The sequence below is a fragment of the Chaetodon auriga genome, chromosome 18, assembly GCF_051107435.1.
Source record: "Chaetodon auriga isolate fChaAug3 chromosome 18, fChaAug3.hap1, whole genome shotgun sequence".
Classification (NCBI taxonomy): domain Eukaryota; kingdom Metazoa; phylum Chordata; class Actinopteri; order Chaetodontiformes; family Chaetodontidae; genus Chaetodon; species Chaetodon auriga.
Window position 1 is genome coordinate 8,038,532 of NC_135091.1, and position 19,345 is coordinate 8,057,876.

The window sequence follows — 19,345 nt, forward strand, 5'->3', positions numbered from 1 at the left end:
CTGCTAGCATCCACTTCACGTCTTTCCGTTGAAACATGGCTCCTTTTCGCACAGCGTAATTAATTCTCTTTAGAAAAGATGATATGCTTATCTGTCTGCCTTTGCTTGTAAAGGAGCCGCGTTTCCAAAAGAGAAAGATGGATAGCGATAGAGATGTGGCTGATTTTATCAAAAGAAGAAAATGTATGTCAGTGTGTCTATGTGTGTGTGTGAGAGAGAGAGAGGAGAAATACAACATTTCCTTGAGAGACAGTGGAGCCCACTGGTCCTTTTCCTGAGCATTTCCTGTCCTGCAGGATGTGCTCGCTCAGCACACAATCCAGCTGCTCCTGCAGGAGGCCTGCTAAATGAGGAGGTCAGCTCCCCCGGGTCTGTCTGTTCCCTCCCTGCCCCAAGTTCCATTCTGCCCAGACAGTCGGCTCACATTGTACAACCACTGTTCTCCTGTCAGGCTGAGACCTTTACACACACACACACGCACACACACACACACACACACACACCAAAGCAAAGTCAGCCCTTTGTATTCACAGCAGCGGTCTCACCATGCAGAGCGACAAGTGTCAGAGGAAAAAACAAGAAGCGTTCTGGCCACCAGCTGCAGGCAAATATGCTGAGCTAATTTCCACACAGAATTGAATTATGGTGTTCAGTGTTCCTCGTTTGTAAATCTTACAGGTAATTCATTTACTTTCATACAGAGCTGGACCCTGCGCAGCCCTTACAAGGTGTAATAAAATACGCTCGAGAGAAGATTCACTTTTTATAACTAGTTCACACCGCTAATGCTGCGAAGGCTCTCAGAAACCCAGAACAGAATGTTTTTTCAATTGGCACCTCTCTCCACCTCCACTTGTGCATTGAAGTCGAAAGCAAAAGCTGTAAAATGTCCACTTTAAACATGAAATGAAATCTAACAGGCTATCTGTGTGGTGCACAAAAATGACACTTGGTGCTGAATTTGCACGCCAGTTGGCCAACATGTTAACCTTTTCCTTACATTTTTAAGATGTGCTCATTCTGATGGGGACGTCAGGAGAAACACCTGACCTTCTTTTTTTAATACGGTGGTGTTTCAACAAGCTATTTTCAAAGTTTAGCTTCGTCACTTGCCAGATTTCAGCGAGGTGGAAATTCAGGGTTACATTAAAGTCGATATATATGTCATTATGTGTCAGCTAACTGATAAACTGGTAGCATTAAAGCTCATTTTACACTCTGCCATAGAAAATAGTGCCATATGTACACGATCTTATTTCGCTGTCCCCAAAACAAATGTTCAGTCATACAAACAATGAGTCATCACATCTGCCATTCCATAAAGGGCAATCAAGTTTTACTTAAAGACATGTGTCTAATTGGCAAAACGCCTCAGGAGGAAGTTAAAAAGAAGCAAAATCAACAGTAAAATGTTTTAAAATTCTGATGACTACAGTTGGTCTGCGGCTATGAGGTTGAGAGATAACATTATCACCGCCATCTTCAAACAGCATTGGCAGGCGCAGTATGTCCCTGGGCTGTCAACTGCTGCTGAAAGCATTGTTGACTCAGAGATGCTCATTTTGTTTGTTTATTTCCTGCTTATGTTTAGATTTTCCCAGCACAGACATGTCTGGGAATATTTATGACTAAAACACAACATTGTTTTTCATTTTGGAAAGGAAATCAAGCCTTTTTTTCCTCCAGTCCTCTGGCAAAAGCCACAATCCCCGATGGTGCAAGCTATGTTTATCTAACTACTTCCACAATGCGGTGCCAGGATAAAGGTCCTTTATTGCATTTCTAATATTTAACACTCTTTTCATCCTCTCGGCTGTGTTATGGTGGCAAAATTACAAGCTTGTCAAGAACAAGAAAGGGTAGAGGGAACAAATTCAAGGGGAGTTTGGAGTTAATTGACTTTATTTGCTTTTGCTTTCCGCCAGCCTGAATTATCAGCATGCTGGAGTTTAGTTTAGGATTGCAGGAATTACGGATAACACCCTGTGCCCTGGCCCACTGCCAGCGCGTTCACAGCAAACACATTTAAATAGGCACAAAGCTGCTTAAAATATTCATGTGTCACTTGGCCCCGCTATAGCTTATAGAAATATGAAACTATCTCCTCTCTGCTGGCAAATGATTTCCATGGTTTAAAAATACCCACCGTGGGTTTCAAGAACAAAAAGGAGATCCGTCTTACATTAGCATGCGGCACCACACATGGGCTTCAAGCAGGGAGCTATCTAGATGGATTTCTTTAAACATGTTTACATTCCTCAGTCTTTGAAGGTCTTGCTGTCATGCCTCAGTTACAAAAGGCTCAATGGTGATTAATTCAGGGTACAGATTTTTTTTTTTGCCATTTTCAAATGGGAAATATCTGTGAGGTATGAAATTAGTTTTCTTGTTGTGCTATAACCAGCTATATTTGAAAAGATTATTTACACGAAGGAGGCTTTAGATGATTGACCTTCTTTGCAGGGTAATCAGTTCTGGCATAACTGCCTCCTCTGACATATTGTCTATTTTTGAAAATCAAATCAAATGCATGTGAGTCCTGTATTCCTCCGCTGCCTCGCGCAAGGCATTCATTATTCACAGCTTCTCACTCGTTGTCATTGTCACTCAAAGATTTCCCTGGGTATCAGAAGGGTTAGGGGTTATATGTGCAATTGTTCTGTGAAACTGTCCCTTGAGAAGAGCCCTGCAGCATGTCTGCCTGCCTGCTTGTCTGGCTGAGAGCTGACTGAAGGTCAGAACTGAAAACGCTCACAAGGAATCATGTTTTTTTTGCATCTTTTAACACATGTGGAGCTGTCCTTCTTACAATCCCGCCACGGGAGATGGGAGAACATTTGAAGTCACTGAGAGGTGTAAGAAAAACAAGAGTGATTGTCGGGGAGGGGTGGGGGGGTGGTGGTGGTGGGGGGGGGGGGTCTGTGTAAAGTGTGAGCGAGAAGAAAAACAGTGAGTGTTGAGGCCAGCAGATACAGAGTAAAGATAGATTAGTTTGCCTCTGAGCAGTCCACTCTCAGCCCACTCTCAGTTGTGGTTTTTTATTACTGTTTTCTGATGGCCTCTGTGAAGAGACAAAAAGGACAGGAGGGTGTGCTGTGGAAATATAGCAGCAGACCAGGAGTCATGCACTGCAGCTCTGAATAAATGTCAGCGGTATCATATTAGCAAGCTGAAAATTTGCCTGGGCTATACAGGTGTGCATGAAATAGCTTTAACGGGCAGAGAAAATGGTTAAAAAAAAAAAAAAAAAAAACCTAGGTAACACACATATCCTTCGAGGTTCCTCTGGGAACTAAACCCCAAATCTGTTTTTATTAGGATTTCATGAATTTATCCATATTGTCTCATTACATATTTGGCTGTCTACGCTTCCAGTAGACTTCAAAATGGTGGGAATCAATAAAAATCAATATGTTTGTTTTGCTGAGGGGAATAATCTGGAAAAAAAAAAAAAAAAAGAAAGAAACTGGCAGCCTAGCAAGCAACCACTGCCAAATCCCGACTGGCCCCTCCTGTGTGTATCTATCACAGGTTTCCATCTGTGAGAATGCAAACACGTAAACTAAAAAAGAAAAAAAAAAGCAGAACAAATGTGTAGTCTGTGAAGGACGTGTGGGTTTGGATTAATAATGCATGTATGAATTCATGACGACTTTAAGCAGCCACAAGCTGCAGGGATGTCTGCAGGCCCGCATGGTATGGATGCAGTCATTATCGCATTTTGTCTTTTTACCCCGGATCTGTTCGACGCGTTCCAAACTCAGCCGGACTGCTTCATTTACTCCCAGTGTGATATACATTGTGAGCTGGCTGTGCTTTAAGTAAAGAAGTAAAGGAAACAGACCTTCCACTTGCCGCAGTACGCCGTATGTGGGAGTAACATGTAAGCCCTTTAACTTCATGGGAGCTCAACTGTGGTAATTAACTATTAAGTGATTGCTTAATTGAGGGAAACAAATATGGGCTGTCAATGGCATAACATGGAAACTGGTGATAGTGCTAATTGGGAGCCAGAGTAAATGTTGACTGTGTATTTTTCTCTTTGCTTAATACATAGGAGGGTCATTGATTGCCTTTTGTTCGATGTGCTATAGGGCGATTAAAGCTGTCTCTTGATGCATTCTGCAAAATGGAAGCAATTACGTGTGAATTTTAAGCGCGCAGCCCGCGTATTTGGGGGCGCATACGCCGTAAATGAAAGCATCAACATCCAAACTACACAGGATTCACAAGTCAATCGATTCCAAGGAGCCGTCCTGCGTTGTATCAGGTTAGAACGTGGTGACTCACCTTCATCTCCAGCCAGCTGAATAAAGGAGTGAGAGGAGGAGGGCGAGCGGCTGACTGAAAGAGAAAGAAAGCAGAGTTCGGGCTCCCATTGACAGCACAGCCGGTCGGATGTACGAACGTTTCTCAGTGTGAACCAAGGACACAGGGGGAAATGGGCTCTGTGGGAGGACGTATTGAGGCAGGCTTACTTAAAATCATGTTCTTTGAATCAGCGTGACACTGTATTGTCCGCGATCCACCAGGGCTATGCAAAACGTCCTCTCCTGCTATGTTGAATTTCATTTTTCTGGCCTTCTTCTCCTTTTGCTCGTAGGGATTTTTTAAGTGTTTGTGTAGCTTCCTCTTGTTTCCGAATGCATTGTTGAAAGGAAAGGTGAGAGGAGAGGATAAACATGCCCAGACAAGAAAGCGGTTCGTCTGTGCCAGCTTTAGCTCAGTAAATAGACCAGAGAACAGCATGAAAGTGAGTCTGTAGCTGAAGAATTAAAAAAAGCTGTAATGCTAAACTAAATTTTTTGGCTGCAGTGGCTTCCATTAGGGCTCCGTTGTCTGTCGCCCACTCTGGTAAAGACACACTTTCCCCATTTGCTTGATGTGACCCACTAATCCCGCCCGTATCCACATGCACAAAGCATCACAGCTGATTGGAACAGACTTGGATTGATTTCCCATCTTGCATCTGTTTCAAGATTTTGAGGAGACGTAATGAAGCCAATCGCATCCGTTTCCCTCGCACAGCTCCCGGTGAGATATACCCACACCCGGCCACTGCTTTCTAAACATGACAAAAGACACCGAATTTCCTACCCAGCAGGGTGTGAATGAATAGGAGAAATGCTGAAACAAACAGTCGACGGCAGATCAAAAGAAAGATTAGAACAGGACTCTTGATTTTCCACCGATTTCACCTTTATTTTCTTTTAGCATTTATCCTCAAGATCTTTTTCTTATTTATTGAGAAGAAATGAGGGTGCATATTTGAGGAACTTCATTATTCAGTAATTTCTTTTTTATCGGGGAGCCTCTGGCTGTTTCCCTCTCTAAAGTCAGGTCTCTTTCATTTCTTTCTCTCTCTGCCGCTGTGCAATTGCCTGTGTGTGTTTGCAGAACAAGCAAGACAAATTGACACACCTTTGCCGCAAAGTGTAGCATATTGACTGGTACCTGTAGCTCTGATTATCAGCATGTGTACAGCAGTGGCTGATGGGATGCTGATGAACCCAAACCAGGAGCTGACATTTTCCTGCCCTGTGGCTGAGGGAGAGGCGGGGGGTGCAGGTGTCCGTTCAGGTCTAATGGGCCATCCATTCAGTCGTTTAATTGAGTGTCTTTTATCTGCCTCCAGTGACCTCTTTTATTCTCCATTTCTCCCTCTTCGTTTCCTTCAGCTCATCCATTTTTTTTTTTTCACGCCCCACCCCTCCTCCCCTTCTCCGTCCCTCCTCCTCCAAACTCCCCTTTTTGGTCGTCTGACAGCACACCCATCTGCCGCCTGCGTACGTCCTACAGGTTACTCTGACTTCAGACAGCACAGCCATCACCTGTTGTTTTCCAAGCACATGACGGGCTGTGAGCAAACAGTGTGGCGTCGAGGTGCACTCTCAGCATCAAATCCACATCCAGAAGCCAGAAAATAGACTTTTGTGTCCATTTTCCCGTGTCTTTTTTTCTCCTTTCTCCATTTTTTCCCTCTTTGTCCTTCGCTGTCCTTCTACCCTAGCCTTCTTTGTCTCCGCTTCTCTCGCGGTCCTTCCCCTCCACTTTGTTCTCTCGCACTGTCATCAAGCCTTCCTTTCCCTTTCCCCCTGGTCTCAGTGTCCTTGCACACAAAGGCACGAATATGGCATATACGTTCCACACCTTTATTTCCTTTTGTACCTTTGAATTTCAGACCAAACAATACCCTTTCAGCCTCAGATTTCCACTGAACTTCTGCTATTGTGAAATAGAACACTGCGCTGTTGCATTTATCGCCACGGCTTACTTTATAATGCGTCTTAACATACACGGGACACGGTGCGGGCCTTTGTGCACAATACCTATTTGTCTCAAGGCTTAAAAGTAGCCCTTATACCATCTCCTCCATAGTGTCTATAGTCTTTTCGTGACACAAATGTCTTTGGAGAAGCAGTATAAATACTGTATGGATTCACTGTGATGAAAGAATTCTTATGCATTGCAAAGCACGATGATTCTCCCAGTGGCTGTAATTAACGTTATGTGTGTAAGAATATTCTGACCCAATCTACAGCATATATTTAGATTTTGCTTCATATATTTTCAGCATATTAAAGTCAGGGTTTACCAGCTTCGGTGTAATTTCCTATCTGAAATATGATAATCGCCTTCTGCGCAAGGATCTGTAAATTTATGAAGATTAAAAATTACTATAATCAGATTATCAAAATCCTGTAAAATGTCTCTTTTTTTTTGCCCACCTCTCCATCGGCTTTCAAAAACCAGGCTGTGAGCAATAAAGAGCCGCCTCCTGAATTAATTCTTGACCTTTGGCTCTGACGGGAGATAACATCTGCCCTTCGACAAGAAAGAAAGTCTAATTTTACAGCCATTTTGTTCAAAATGACAATGGGAAGAGTGTAATACAGGGCCATTTTGATGAGCAGGAGAACGGCGAGAATAAGAATGAGTGCGGCGAAGGGAGCAAGGAGGACGATAGAGTCTCACATAATTTGCTGTGACCTAATTGCATCATTATAAATTGAGGTTCCTTTTAGCTCTGCACCAAGGTTGGCTGTGTATGATATATGTTAAAGGCATGTTAGGTGTTGTAATTCAAGTTTGCCCTCGCCATCGCTGTCTTTTCAAGTAAGAGCCGCGGATTCACGTCTGAAATGTAAATGTTCAGAAATGGCACAGAAGTGTGAGAGTTTTTTGGCAAGCCTGCTGAGAGACAGTTGGAAATCCCGCTGTTTAACTTTCAGAGAGTTAGTTTTAAGACTCCAAGATTACTGTTAGTCAAGTTCTCATCTATATTTATTTTGGTGAGCGATACAGCTTGAGGGCGAGAGTGTCTAGGGACGCTTGAGACACCCAGTCCATCCCGCCTGACACGTCTGTGCTGCAATGTCATAAATGGATAATAATGCCCTGACGGGTTGCATCACAATGGGAAAAGTGATTATAAAGCAGAGACACACATTGCACATGCATAGTCACAATGTTCTCCAGGCTGGACTCCTTCCTCTCTTAGCCTGCAGTGGATAATTAGCATCTCTCACACGTGCTTAAGCTTGATTAAAACTCAGTTTACAGTGAGCAGTGCTGTGAGGTCGCCATCTGTCACCTGCCGAGGCCACCATGAGATGTACTCTAGTCAGAGGGAGTGAGGGAGGCGGTGTGTGTGTGCGTGTGTGTGTGGCTGTTTGACAAAGGAGAGAAAAAGATGGGGCACGGAAAGAGAAATGGCAGAGATGGGTGAGGCATGAAGCATTAGGATGCATTCTGTTCAATAACTGGCCCCCGTCACTCCCTGGCCTGTATATTACAGCCAAATCACATATTTTCTGTGTTGGCAGGAAAAGCTCCTGAGTGCAGTTTTGGGATTTGTATTATTTACTTGAACTTATAAGCTTGTGACTGCGGTTTTGGGAATACTCATGTTTATGCTTGGAAGTCAGATAGGAGGTGTGAGCGCTCTAGGGCTCATAAAACCCACAATGTGTGAAAGCCACTGTATTTTCCCCTAAAACACAGTGATTTCATGCCACAGCTACAATGTACTGTACATCATAATGTCCTGGTTTATATCTGTTGAATACATTTATATGCTGTGTGCTATTATGGCAAGCATGATAACACTGGCAGTTATATGCTAAGAGGCACTCTTGCCCCATTTACAGAATTTATTTGTGTAAATCTTGTTTCCATGCTAATATCTTGGATATTTCATAATACAACATGGAATATTTGTGCAGGTACATGAACTGTGTAAATAGTGGACAAAGCCTCCGGGTCTGAAAAGCGAAGCCTTAAGCCTGCATTCTTTCTAATAGCCAGCAGGCTGCAAATAGAAGTCTGATTGCATGTAAGCTTATGGGAAAATGGCCGTGCTTCTCGATTGATTTATTACCTCGTTAAAGAGTTTCCTAATGAGTTTATGGTCTTAATCACTAGTTTCAAGTCTTCTTTAATACAGCATGATGATTATTTTGTAAATTATGGTCCCCTTCAGAGTAAAACAGACAATAAAGCAGGGTATGCTTTAGGAGAAGTCACTGCCACAGGAGTCCTCACATTCTCCGTCAGATCCAATCAGGATAGAGGCACAGCAATGCGCATCCTCCCCAACTCCGCCATTTTTTGCTCCAAAAAAAAGATGGCGGAGGCCATAATGCCAAGCAAAGGGTGACATGACAGAAGGTTTACACTTGGGCAGGTGGATAGGAGGCATTCAGAAATCTACCAAACTCTCAGTTTTGGTATCTGTCGGATGCAGCAGGAAGAAAAAGGATTTCCAAAGTGGCCCACAGTGAAACATAAAGCCAATTAAAAAGTCTTTGCTTGCTAAGAGTGAAAATATTTATTGAAGCTTGACTGCTCTTCCTCAGGCGGCGCTCAATAAGGCGTTGCCACCTTTCTGCATGTTATTTTACAGCCTCCGTCTTCTGCGTGATTTGTGTGTGTCTGAAGCTTTAAAAAACATTTTTCACTCTTTGCCAACAAAGAGCATACAGTTTTCTTTATGTTGTATCTGTATGTCTGGAAAATGGTTGATAGTAACATAAAGGACATATGATGTGCACTCACAAATAAGAATGACGACGATTTGGTACAATATTTGTTTTATTCTCAATTTCCACTGACTGAAACTTTCATACACAAAGAAATGTATGGTTTTTTTGTTTGTTTTTTTGAAAACTATTTATTGCACTCGACAGCTTTTACTTGCAGAGCAGCTTCCTCTCAGTACTGAAAAGAATTAACAATGACCTTTCGTCTGTTAATCATGTCTCAAATGCCTTTTTATGGGTTTATTATTTAACTGCTGTCTGTCCTGAAACAATTAATCAATCAATTTTAAAACATTGCCAGATGAAGTGGCAATAAATATATATTTTTTTCAATGTTTCATCCAACAGCGAACCAATGAACAGTGATCATCGTTGCATAAGTTGCAGCGCTAAATAGAATCAACATCAATTCCAAACCCGTTTTAACTGCATATGCTAACAGTTCGGAAGGGAGAAAATCAGCCGGATGGCTCCTAATTCCTTAATTGCTTCCTTCATCATGTGGCCTCACTGTGTTTCAGTGTTTGTCTGAGCAGGTAGCCGAGACTCCAGACTGCGTTCATATGTAGATGTGCTCATACTTCAGCTGTTACTGCAGGAGCGACAGATGATAGCGTGAAGCATTTCAGAAAAATAGTTCTTTTTAATATAACACATCTTTATAGTAAACTCCAGTTGTGACTTTATGTTCCTGTAAGTAGCCTCTTTAATCTCAGAAACAGGCTGTTATTTCTGCTTGGTGTGTGTGTGTGTGCGTGTGTGTTTGATGATACTACAGAGCTACCATAGCATTTGACTCTAGCTGCGCTCTTATGTTTCTTTAAGGAGCTCGTCTAATCTCAAGAGCGGGCGCATATTTCTGTGAAATGTGTGCGTCTGTGTGTGTGTGTGCACTTATACATCTTATTTTCACAGTAGTATTTCTTTTCAGTTGCATTCACAATTCGAGAGCAGTGGAGAGGTTGGAAACTGTGAGCAGACAGACGTCATTTGGGACTTCAGCATTTCAAGGCCTGTGGAAGTGTACTCACAGTTTGGCACAATTAGTACCAAAAGGGGTCCCTGCTTGACAAATTAGCACACAAAATGTCAGCCGGTAGTTTAGCACATCCACAATGAGTGCTTGCAAATTAGCACATATTTTGAGGAGGGAGCTGGCACATTATTATGAATAGAGAGAGCCAGGCAAATTAGCACATCTGTTGCCAGCGCTCAGAATTAATACATGTTATATGATCACTGGTTTCCCACTTGGAGCTGGGTCAGGGACGAGGGTGGTGGCACACATTCCTAATTGAAGACTGTGTGTGCTCATTACAAGAGATTGATGGGACTGAACTTTCAGCGATGGTATAGCTGATTATTACCCTGAGTGTAACTCAACGTAGGTGTCTTTGAATGCCGCGGGCGTGGGCTTTAAATCCTCTCACCGGTCACATTTTTCCCCCTGGACACAGTTGTTTCTTACCTGACAGGTTTGCTTAGGCTCAATCCTTGGAGTGTGCGTGATTGTGTGTGTTCACACGTGTACGTTCAAGTGTGTGAGTCAGCCTGAGGCTTAGCGTCCAGCAGTGGCAGGTGACGGTCCAGTCTAGTGTCAAGTGGCTTTAGGGTGACAGGAGTGATGCTGTTCTGGAGGAAAAACACACAACAAGCCAAACAAGTCAGATTATAAGAGCTAAAGTGTTGTTGGAGTAAGCTGCTTTTCGAATGGTTTTATGTTCACTTTCCAAAACTCTAACAGGATGATTGATTATTATTGAGCGATTGCTGACTGGCTGTGTTGGTTGGCTTTTTATTGTGCTTTATTGTGCTTTATAAGGTTTTTATAGCTTAGTCTATCCTCTATTTCTATTCATTACTGCTTTTGCTCTTATTTCTCTCACTTGATTTATGTTCAAGTTTGGCTCCTTAATAAGTTTACTAGACTTAACCAAGATCTCTATCAGGTATCGTCTTAGAAAATGCGTCTCTTTTAACTGAGTTTACTGCTTTTCCTTATCACGCTCTTACAAAACCAAGGCTCTATAAGATATTATCTCTGAGCTACGGCCAGAGAAGCTGTAGCTGGCCAAATAATGCACCCTTATATATCACCTCTGCAGCAGTATTAAAGCAGCGTGTGGCTCTGCCCACACATGTAGAACAGAATAGAATAGACTAGGATAGGATGTCAGACTTCAGTGAGCAAATAATGCTTAAATGATGTTTTTATGAGAAATAAGGGCACACACCAGGACTTCATTTCCTTTGCAGGCTACACTGATGATAGTTTGTTTGTGCGATATCACCGGCGAGCATCCTGCACAATGGATGCATCCCATGCCCGTGGTCAGGTTTCTGGGGATCTTCAGGGAGAGAGAGAATTGGCCCTTGTGCCGCGTAGGAAGGTCAGTCTACCGCAAAGGGAGCTTCAGATTAATGACCAGGGGCGGCGACTCTCCGCAGGCCTTCATGCATCATGTCCCATTCACCGCCAAACATGTCAGGGAGCGCTCCCACTGGGAATTTCGGGGATATTTACGGAGTGTTTCCATCACTTTTGCCTCCTGCTTATTGGCTCCGAGTGCTGACACTCAGCAGCTGAAAGACGGAGGGGGGCAGAAGCAGGCCGGGGTGTTGGGGTGTGGTGAGTCGAGGTCTTAAAGCCTAACTCAGTGACTTCATACCTGGGCCACTTGCCCTAGCGACAGGGTTGCTCGCTGGTTGCCATGGCACCCACCCTACAGCCCACCGCCATCCTGCAGCTGCGCCGCTGGTCATTAGTCACAGAGACAGGCTGTATGCACTATCACAACGCCCTTCCTCCACCAATCAGCTGCTCGGATTCCAAAACTGCCGATGCCTCTCAGCCATAGCATAGATGTATGGGTCACCATGGCAACATATCTGACTCAGTGTACAAAAGCATCCTCGAGTAGAGAGAGCTAATTACATTTTCATTCAGTTTAGTAAGTAAGCCTTTTCTTTCAGTAGTAAATACAGTCTCCCTGCTGGTGCCTGCAGAGGACTGGAGTCACAGAAAGGCGGTGTTAGTTTTAATCTTTGTTCAGAGCAGCGTGTGAGCAGCAGAGCCATTTTGATCACCTGGGCATGAATTTCAAGGTTAATTTCTGTCAGCGAGGAAGCCGATGACGAAGTTACTTTGCCGCGTTCAATCCAAAACGCACTCGATTAACTGTGAAACAAACATTAAAAGGGAGTCAGATTTACATAGAGGAGACGCCCTCCCACACTGCCTTTTCATTTTCACTTTCAGCTCAGGCTCTCTCCCTCACACACACACACGCACACACACGCACACACACGCACACACACGCACACACATGCACACACATGCACACACTGAGACACTCAGATCAGCAGGCCTGTTTTCTCGTCAGGGTGATTATCCAGCTCATAACTCACTCAGAGCTTTCATTTGCACTATAATTCACACCAGTCCCAATGATGGCGGCTCTATAAATCACACACACACACACACACACACACACACACACACACACACACACACTGATTATCTCAGCTGTAACTCACACACCTGCAATCAGACGGACCACAACGCCAAGTGGTGGGAGGGGGGTGGATGGAGAGATGATACAAGAGTGTTATTAGAAAATACATTACACCCAATACTAATGTGTGCAAGTCTTTCCCAGAATGGAAAAAAGTCCAGTCTGGGAGGAAATCTTCCAGTCAAACATGAGCCATTTCATTACCTGCGTGCTATCAGCGTAATGTGATGCTTAACATCTCCTTGGAAAATATTACATCTGCGGACTTAATTTAATGTTTCTGCTCTCTTGTGTACCAGAAGGCGGATGGTTTGTTTTAAACCAGCATCTCCAGGACGTACAGTGTTGTACAGAAACCTGACGAGCATAACTTGATACCCTTAGGCTCATTTTTATACTCGCTGAAGAGCCCAGTGGAGCTCAGTCTGCTCCCTCGGGGCAATAGAGTAATAATCATCTATTAGGTCAGACTGACATGATTTCAATCATCTTTAATGGTGAATTCGTTCTTTTGAACATTAATGCATTTCAATGGAATGAAAAGCTACGAGGAGCAGCGTGTTCACATCATGTCGGGGTTTGCTGGACGACTAACACATCAAATATTATAGCTCATTCAATAACAAACTAAAAGTGAAGCACAAAACATGTACTGAAGTGCCTTATATATATACGTCTACGCTGAATTCTCTCATTACGCTTTTCCTCCATTTCACCTCCTGCAGTTCTCTGCTGGACTATATATAAAAGAGAGTGCCATGAAATAAAGCCAGGAACCACAACACATGGCTGTACGATGGTGACAGTGATAAAGCTCACTTTCCTAAGTTAATGACATCTTCTTTGCCCTCCCGCACTCCTTTTCTATCACTCCCTGCCACGGCCAGAAGCTATTTATAGCCTGTGTGTCTATTATTGTGCAGCTCTCTCTCTTTCTGCACTCTTTTAAAAATGCGTCACTCTGTCTTTCTCACTCAGTCTCACTTTTCCTTCGCTCTCCGTAATTGAATCGATAAACAGGCTTTAAAGTTTTCTCAGTTTTCAGGATTTCATCAAACCGGCTCCCGGTCCTCCGAGAGGACGGGAGCCGTGGATGGACTACTGAACCCTGCTCTTGACTCCTTCTCTCAGAGCTGCTCTCACAACCCCCTTTCATCCCCCCCTCCAATCCATTCTCTTTTAAGTTTGATTTCTGTAAAGCTTTCTCACGATTTAGTCCATCCTCAAAGGTGTATGAGCTTTCCTTTTTTTTCCCATTATGTTTATTTTGAAAGTTGAAGGCAGTTGCTTGACTCGACAGCTGTTTCAGCAGTTTGACACAGAAATCTTCTCTGTGAAATCTTTAATATGCCGCATACTCCACCATTGCACCACCTACAACATGACTTACTGTCGTCATTCTCACTGACCCAATTTGCACTTGAAATTAAACATGTCCTGTCTGACTGGCCTGTGGGTTATGTATATATTTTGTAAATGATCCCCAAAAACACCAACAGCAATAGTCCACTCTACTATGACAAGCAGACCGACACTATTTATGTCTGGATACATTTCCAAAACTAGAAACCTGTCAAAATATGGTCCTGTCGAGCTGAAGCCTCATCATCTCTGCTGTGCATTTATTATTTACTTCCAAATTGGAAATATTTCACATGCTCATAAATAACATCATGAACATGGCAGCTTGTTAAATACTGAAAAAAACAGGTGTTGCAAAATCATGTAAGCAGTATGAGTACTTGAAGTTTGGACATTAATACTGTAATTCTGGTTGATTGAGTTTATTACAGACAATTCATTTGGATATAGTATAAGAGTAGAGTTAGTTGCATGATATCTGTGTGTTTATGTTTCCATATATGTCGGGTCTTCCATGAAACCGCTGTGCCTCAGTGCTCCATAATGACTGCTGTCTGTCTGAAGCTCGAGCAGCTACACGTGTAGGCTACCCCATGGTGCCTCATGGTACTTCATGGCATGTGGATTGTGAAACGCAAGTCATTGTACTCCTGCGATCAGCTATGTTTTTGATCATCCACTGGATTTTAAGATGCAGAGCATTTATTCCACCAAGTCCAAATGTCATGTCTCGCCATAATTTGTGCATCTGACCAGTGATTCTGATCCACTCCAAAATTTAATGCGATCTTCTTTGGCCCCTTCCATCAAGTTTCATGAAAACCAGGCTCTTAGTTTTTCTGTAATCCAAACTGAGCTGCAGACATGATGTCCTCGGTGGAGGCAAATAGGTAATAGGCATTCATTTTTGGTGATTGTCAAATGAATGCAGGTAAATTATGTCTTGACATAATTTTGAAGTGAGACACATTTATGGTGGGTTGGCTGGAACGTTGCCTCCCTTTGTTTAGGATTCTGAACCACGTTGCTCGACCATCTGGAGCTTTAATAGTTTTTGTTCAGCTCAAAATAATTGACAAGTCTGAAGGGAGCTGTTCTAAGTTGACAACACCTTACGTGGTGGTGGTAATTATATTGTCTGGCTCGTGTGGTGAAACGCCATGTATTGTTTGTTTTTTTTTGTGTTGAGGCTTTTACTCTGTCAATTAATGGCCATCGCGAGGTGTGATTCACATACAGTATATCTAAAAGGTAACAAGATTTCTCAGGCAGGCGCAGAATGAAAGTCCCATCAGGACGCTCTTCCATTAAAAGACAACAAAAATAACTCTGGAATATGATTCAGAAATAATAACTTGATCTTCTGCGTGTAATCTAAAAATTCCCTGACGTTTTAGTTCAATTTCTGACTTGATTTTTTCCTTCTTCCTCGCTGCCTCGGTCTTTCTGTTCCTGCATCTCTTTCTGTTAACACTTTAAATGCTTCTCCGATCGCTCTAATTCTCTCCCTCTGCTGTCCGCCTGCACCTCCTCGCTCCCCGCACTCTTGTTTTTCTTTGCTCCCATTTGAGAATCACTGAAATCAATGGGACAAAATGGGAAAGCAAGCAAGCAAGCGAGGGAGTTAAAAAAGGGCACCCACCCCTGAACTCACCTCCCTACAGAACTAATTGCCTATAATTCCACCGACTGCCACAGAATGCAAATCAGATGAGATCCAATCGCCTAATCCGCCCTATAAATCCTTTTCATGTCGTCGTGTGACCGAGCTGTGTGAAGTGAACACAATAGCATCAATAATATGAGAGTACTAACACTTTTTCTTTCTCGACCCTCAGGAGGAATATTTGAATCCATTGAGAGCGGCCCCTCGGGAGCAGAGGAACTAGCCTTTAAATTTGCCTTGAACACAATCAACAGGAACCGCACCTTGCTCCCCAACACCACGCTGACCTATGACATCCAGAGAATAAACATCTTCGACAGCTTCGAGGCCTCGAGGAAAGGTGAGTCAGGACATCGCCAGTCGTGCTTGTTCATCACTTCTCTATTAAATTGTTTTTCTTTGTCTGGATCTGTTTAGTTGCAACATCCTGTGTCAGAAATGAAGAACTAAATGGTTTATATGCATTTAAGAAATTTATTCTGCACAGGTTTCCAGGACACAAAAACGATGAAAATGACTCCGCTTATGAAACATAAACATTCATTCCGAGGAAGAAAAATTCTTCCAAATAAATCCCAAAGTGAATGCATCCAAAACTCAGTTACAACATTTATGCAAATCGTTTTAAATGTTTGCTCTTGACTGTAACAGCTCACAGATTATGCGAATTGAACATTAACTGCCGAAGACTGGAGACAAACACAGAAAGTCAATTTAGACAATCATGGCCTCTGTCTGAAATTAGTTCCCTTTTTTAGTATGCAGTGCACTGCATTTACTGTCCGCCATTTTATTAGAGTGTGAAATGTATGCAGTACTGCACCTTCAGAAATTAGTGGACATGACATGGCCACAACTTTTAAATGCCGTAATGTAATGCATAACATTTGATAGATGCTAAAATTATAGCAGCGCACAATGACGATAACTAACAAGCGTATGAAATCTCAATTTACTGCCACTATAGAGCAAATTATAGTCTGAGAGGAGCAGCGATATCGGACGCAGCCGTGAATTCAATTTGACTTAACATCATTTAAACACTGATACACTCCGTCCACAAAGGCTGGACATTAAATCATTACAATAGGCTGCTAGTTGACCCACGAGTGAACCAAGAGTTGAGTGAAATGGAAAAACTGCTAACTGTGTCCTTGCCGCAGATTGCTATTCACATCAAAGATGCCTTGTGGAGTTTTTTTGTGAACATTCACTGTTACCAAAACTCATTGTGTGTATCCTTGAGGACAAAAATGCATTTCCTTCCTCATAAAACATTTACAAAGCCTATTTTGTGTGTCCTAACTAACAAAACAAGGGCCCACTGCTCTCAGTCGGGTTGTGATCGTTATCAAGCACCTGGTTACTTTGATTACGGTGACACGTGAGCAAAAGCTGAATGCCAGAAAGCATTTAGAAAGCCCCTCAGAAACATAAAGCTGACTTGTTCCTTCTCCCACTTCCCTCCCAACAGCATGTGATCAGCTTTCTCTTGGGGTGGCGGCCATTTTTGGCCCCTCACACAGCTCGTCGGCCAATGCAGTGCAGTCCATCTGCAACGCTCTGGGAGTGCCCCACATCCAGACCAAGTGGAAGCATCAAGTGTCAGACAACAGGGACTCGTATTATGTCAGCCTGTTCCCCGACTTCTCCTCCCTCAGTAGAGCCATCCTCGACCTGGTGCACTTCTTCAAGTGGAGAACGGTCACTGTGGTGTATGACGACAGCACAGGTACAGGTACAGTCGGTGTCTGTCCTCATTTTCCAGTGTTGCGTCTGTTTTGCCTGTGACAATGTTTGCAACCTGCAGCCTTGCACCTCAAAATGTCCAGAAAAACAAGAGGGACCAGGTGAAGTACAAAAGCAGCACTGCTGCTCAGAGTTCAGTGAGTGCTTTGTAACCTGTCAAGTTAATTCAGAAATCAATAGCTTACTGTTCTGCCTCAGTCCTGCAGGTGCTGCCCATGTCAGTCTTCCAGAAGAGTGAGCAGCAGCGTAGAAAAAAAGAGAACCACATTACCCAGAATGACCCAGTGTCTCTTCAGATTAATGCAATGCAGAATTGTAGTATGTGGGGGCTGACAACAGCCATTAATAACACACAGAGACACTTGATCTCTGAGGGTGGCTATCAAATGTGTCTGTGAGCCATTTCGTCTATCCTGTGACTTTGTGGAGTTGCTCATAATAAGCATTTTGAAAGACAAGTCGTATTTTAGCGGGAGCGCAGTGATATTTTTATGAGGTAAAGTGCAATCGCTCCAGAGAAGATAACAATATTCAAATGCTCATTCGCAATTTATGAGCTATTTGGCATGATGTGGCTGACAACTTAATGTAAGTAAATTAGATAAAGTTGAGAGGCGGTTTAAATGTTAGACAGGTTACATAATGAATTTGCTCTCTACTGAGCAAATGAATATCGTCTTGTAGACGACATCCTAAATTTAAAACCTTTTCTGTTGCTTTTAACAACTAACACTGTAATACTTTCACTGCTGTTTTGCTTCCTCCAGCATCTCTACTGTCACATCTGTAGCATACGTATCAGTAAACAAGCCAATCGCACTTTAAACTCGGATGATATCGCAGTGATTCGTCCCTCTTGCCACATCATTCTTACTCTTCTCCTTGACCTCTCATCACTTCCTGCCTCGGAGCTCAGTACGTTAACACCATCATTCTCCGGCAAACTGCCCCAGTGAGACACCAAAAGGTGACCTCTCGCCTCGCTCTCTGTCCAATAGGAGCGGCTTGGGCCTCCTCTGTGGAGCATTTCTGCTGTAGCACACCTGACGCCCTGAAAAGTGTGACAGCTGCATATAGCGGCGTTGTTTCCCCCCACCGCTTCCACCTGGTCCCAGGCTGTAATCACACAGCTTCATGCTCCAGGGCCCCGCGCTGCTGATTGGAGCCTATCTGACGGCTGGCAGGAAAAACTATCGGAGGGGATAAAATATTCACACACAGCCGTTAGAAGATCCAAGGGGGAAAGTCTGAAGGCATTAGCCAGAGCACGCAAACATCTACACTGACAGTGTTTCCCAAATGTTGAGCTCCCTTGACAGATTCTTTTTTCTTGCTTAACACCTCCCAAAGTGTCAGTGCGAACAAGAACAGGGAGACGCAGATATGCCCCAGAGTAGGGATCTATTGGGATTACCTGCAGAAAGCTCTAGGAGGTTCAGTATTCCTCCCTACAATGGCACTTTTCACAACAAGACCTGCATGTTCCTATTTCACACCAATCTATCTATAGGCTTCAGGGAGACCCAGCCCCATTCACAGTAAGACCATTAAACTGCTCACCCAGCACTTCATTTCAAAATAAAAAATAGGCTGAGCTATCTTAAAGTGGTTCCACGGGGGAAAAAAATCCTATCTCTCTCCAGTTCCCTCTCAAACTATCCTCGCTGCTCCATCCATTTTTATACCCATGACAAGTAATCATCTCTCCCATCAATCCAGCCTCTTTCATCCCTGCACTCTGAAGTTCTTTACTGAGGGAGAAACTCATTGTAATCTCATCACAGTATCTCCCGGAGAGCTTTCTACCTGAGCGTGTGGTCGAGAAATGAAAGGTGAAGATTGTAGCTCAATATGTGACGGCGGCATCGGGCTCCCTAGGGGCAAGTACAAGCTGGGCAAACAGAGGCTCTCTCATCAGAGCACATCTGAAGTGTGTGTGAGGGAGACAGGAGAGGCAGGATTGACCACGGCTTTCCATCAGGGTAAAATTGAACCTATTCCATGCTACTGTA

The 19,345-nt window shown here is 43.4% G+C and overlaps 1 protein-coding gene across 2 annotated transcripts in view; it reads left to right on the plus strand.

The window, feature by feature from the left end:
* LOC143335969 (glutamate receptor ionotropic, kainate 2-like) overlaps positions 1 to 19,345 on the plus strand; it is a 60,419-nt gene that overhangs the window by 2,363 nt on the left and 38,711 nt on the right. The window contains exons 2-3 of one of the 2 annotated variants that reach the window (XM_076755704.1): positions 15,757 to 15,924; positions 17,059 to 17,316. In XM_076755704.1, coding sequence (XP_076611819.1) covers positions 15,757 to 15,924; positions 17,059 to 17,316 — 426 coding nt within the window. Of the gene's footprint in view, positions 1 to 15,756; positions 15,925 to 17,058; positions 17,323 to 19,345 lie in introns of both variants that reach the window. The other variant, XM_076755703.1, reaches the window with a different exon arrangement.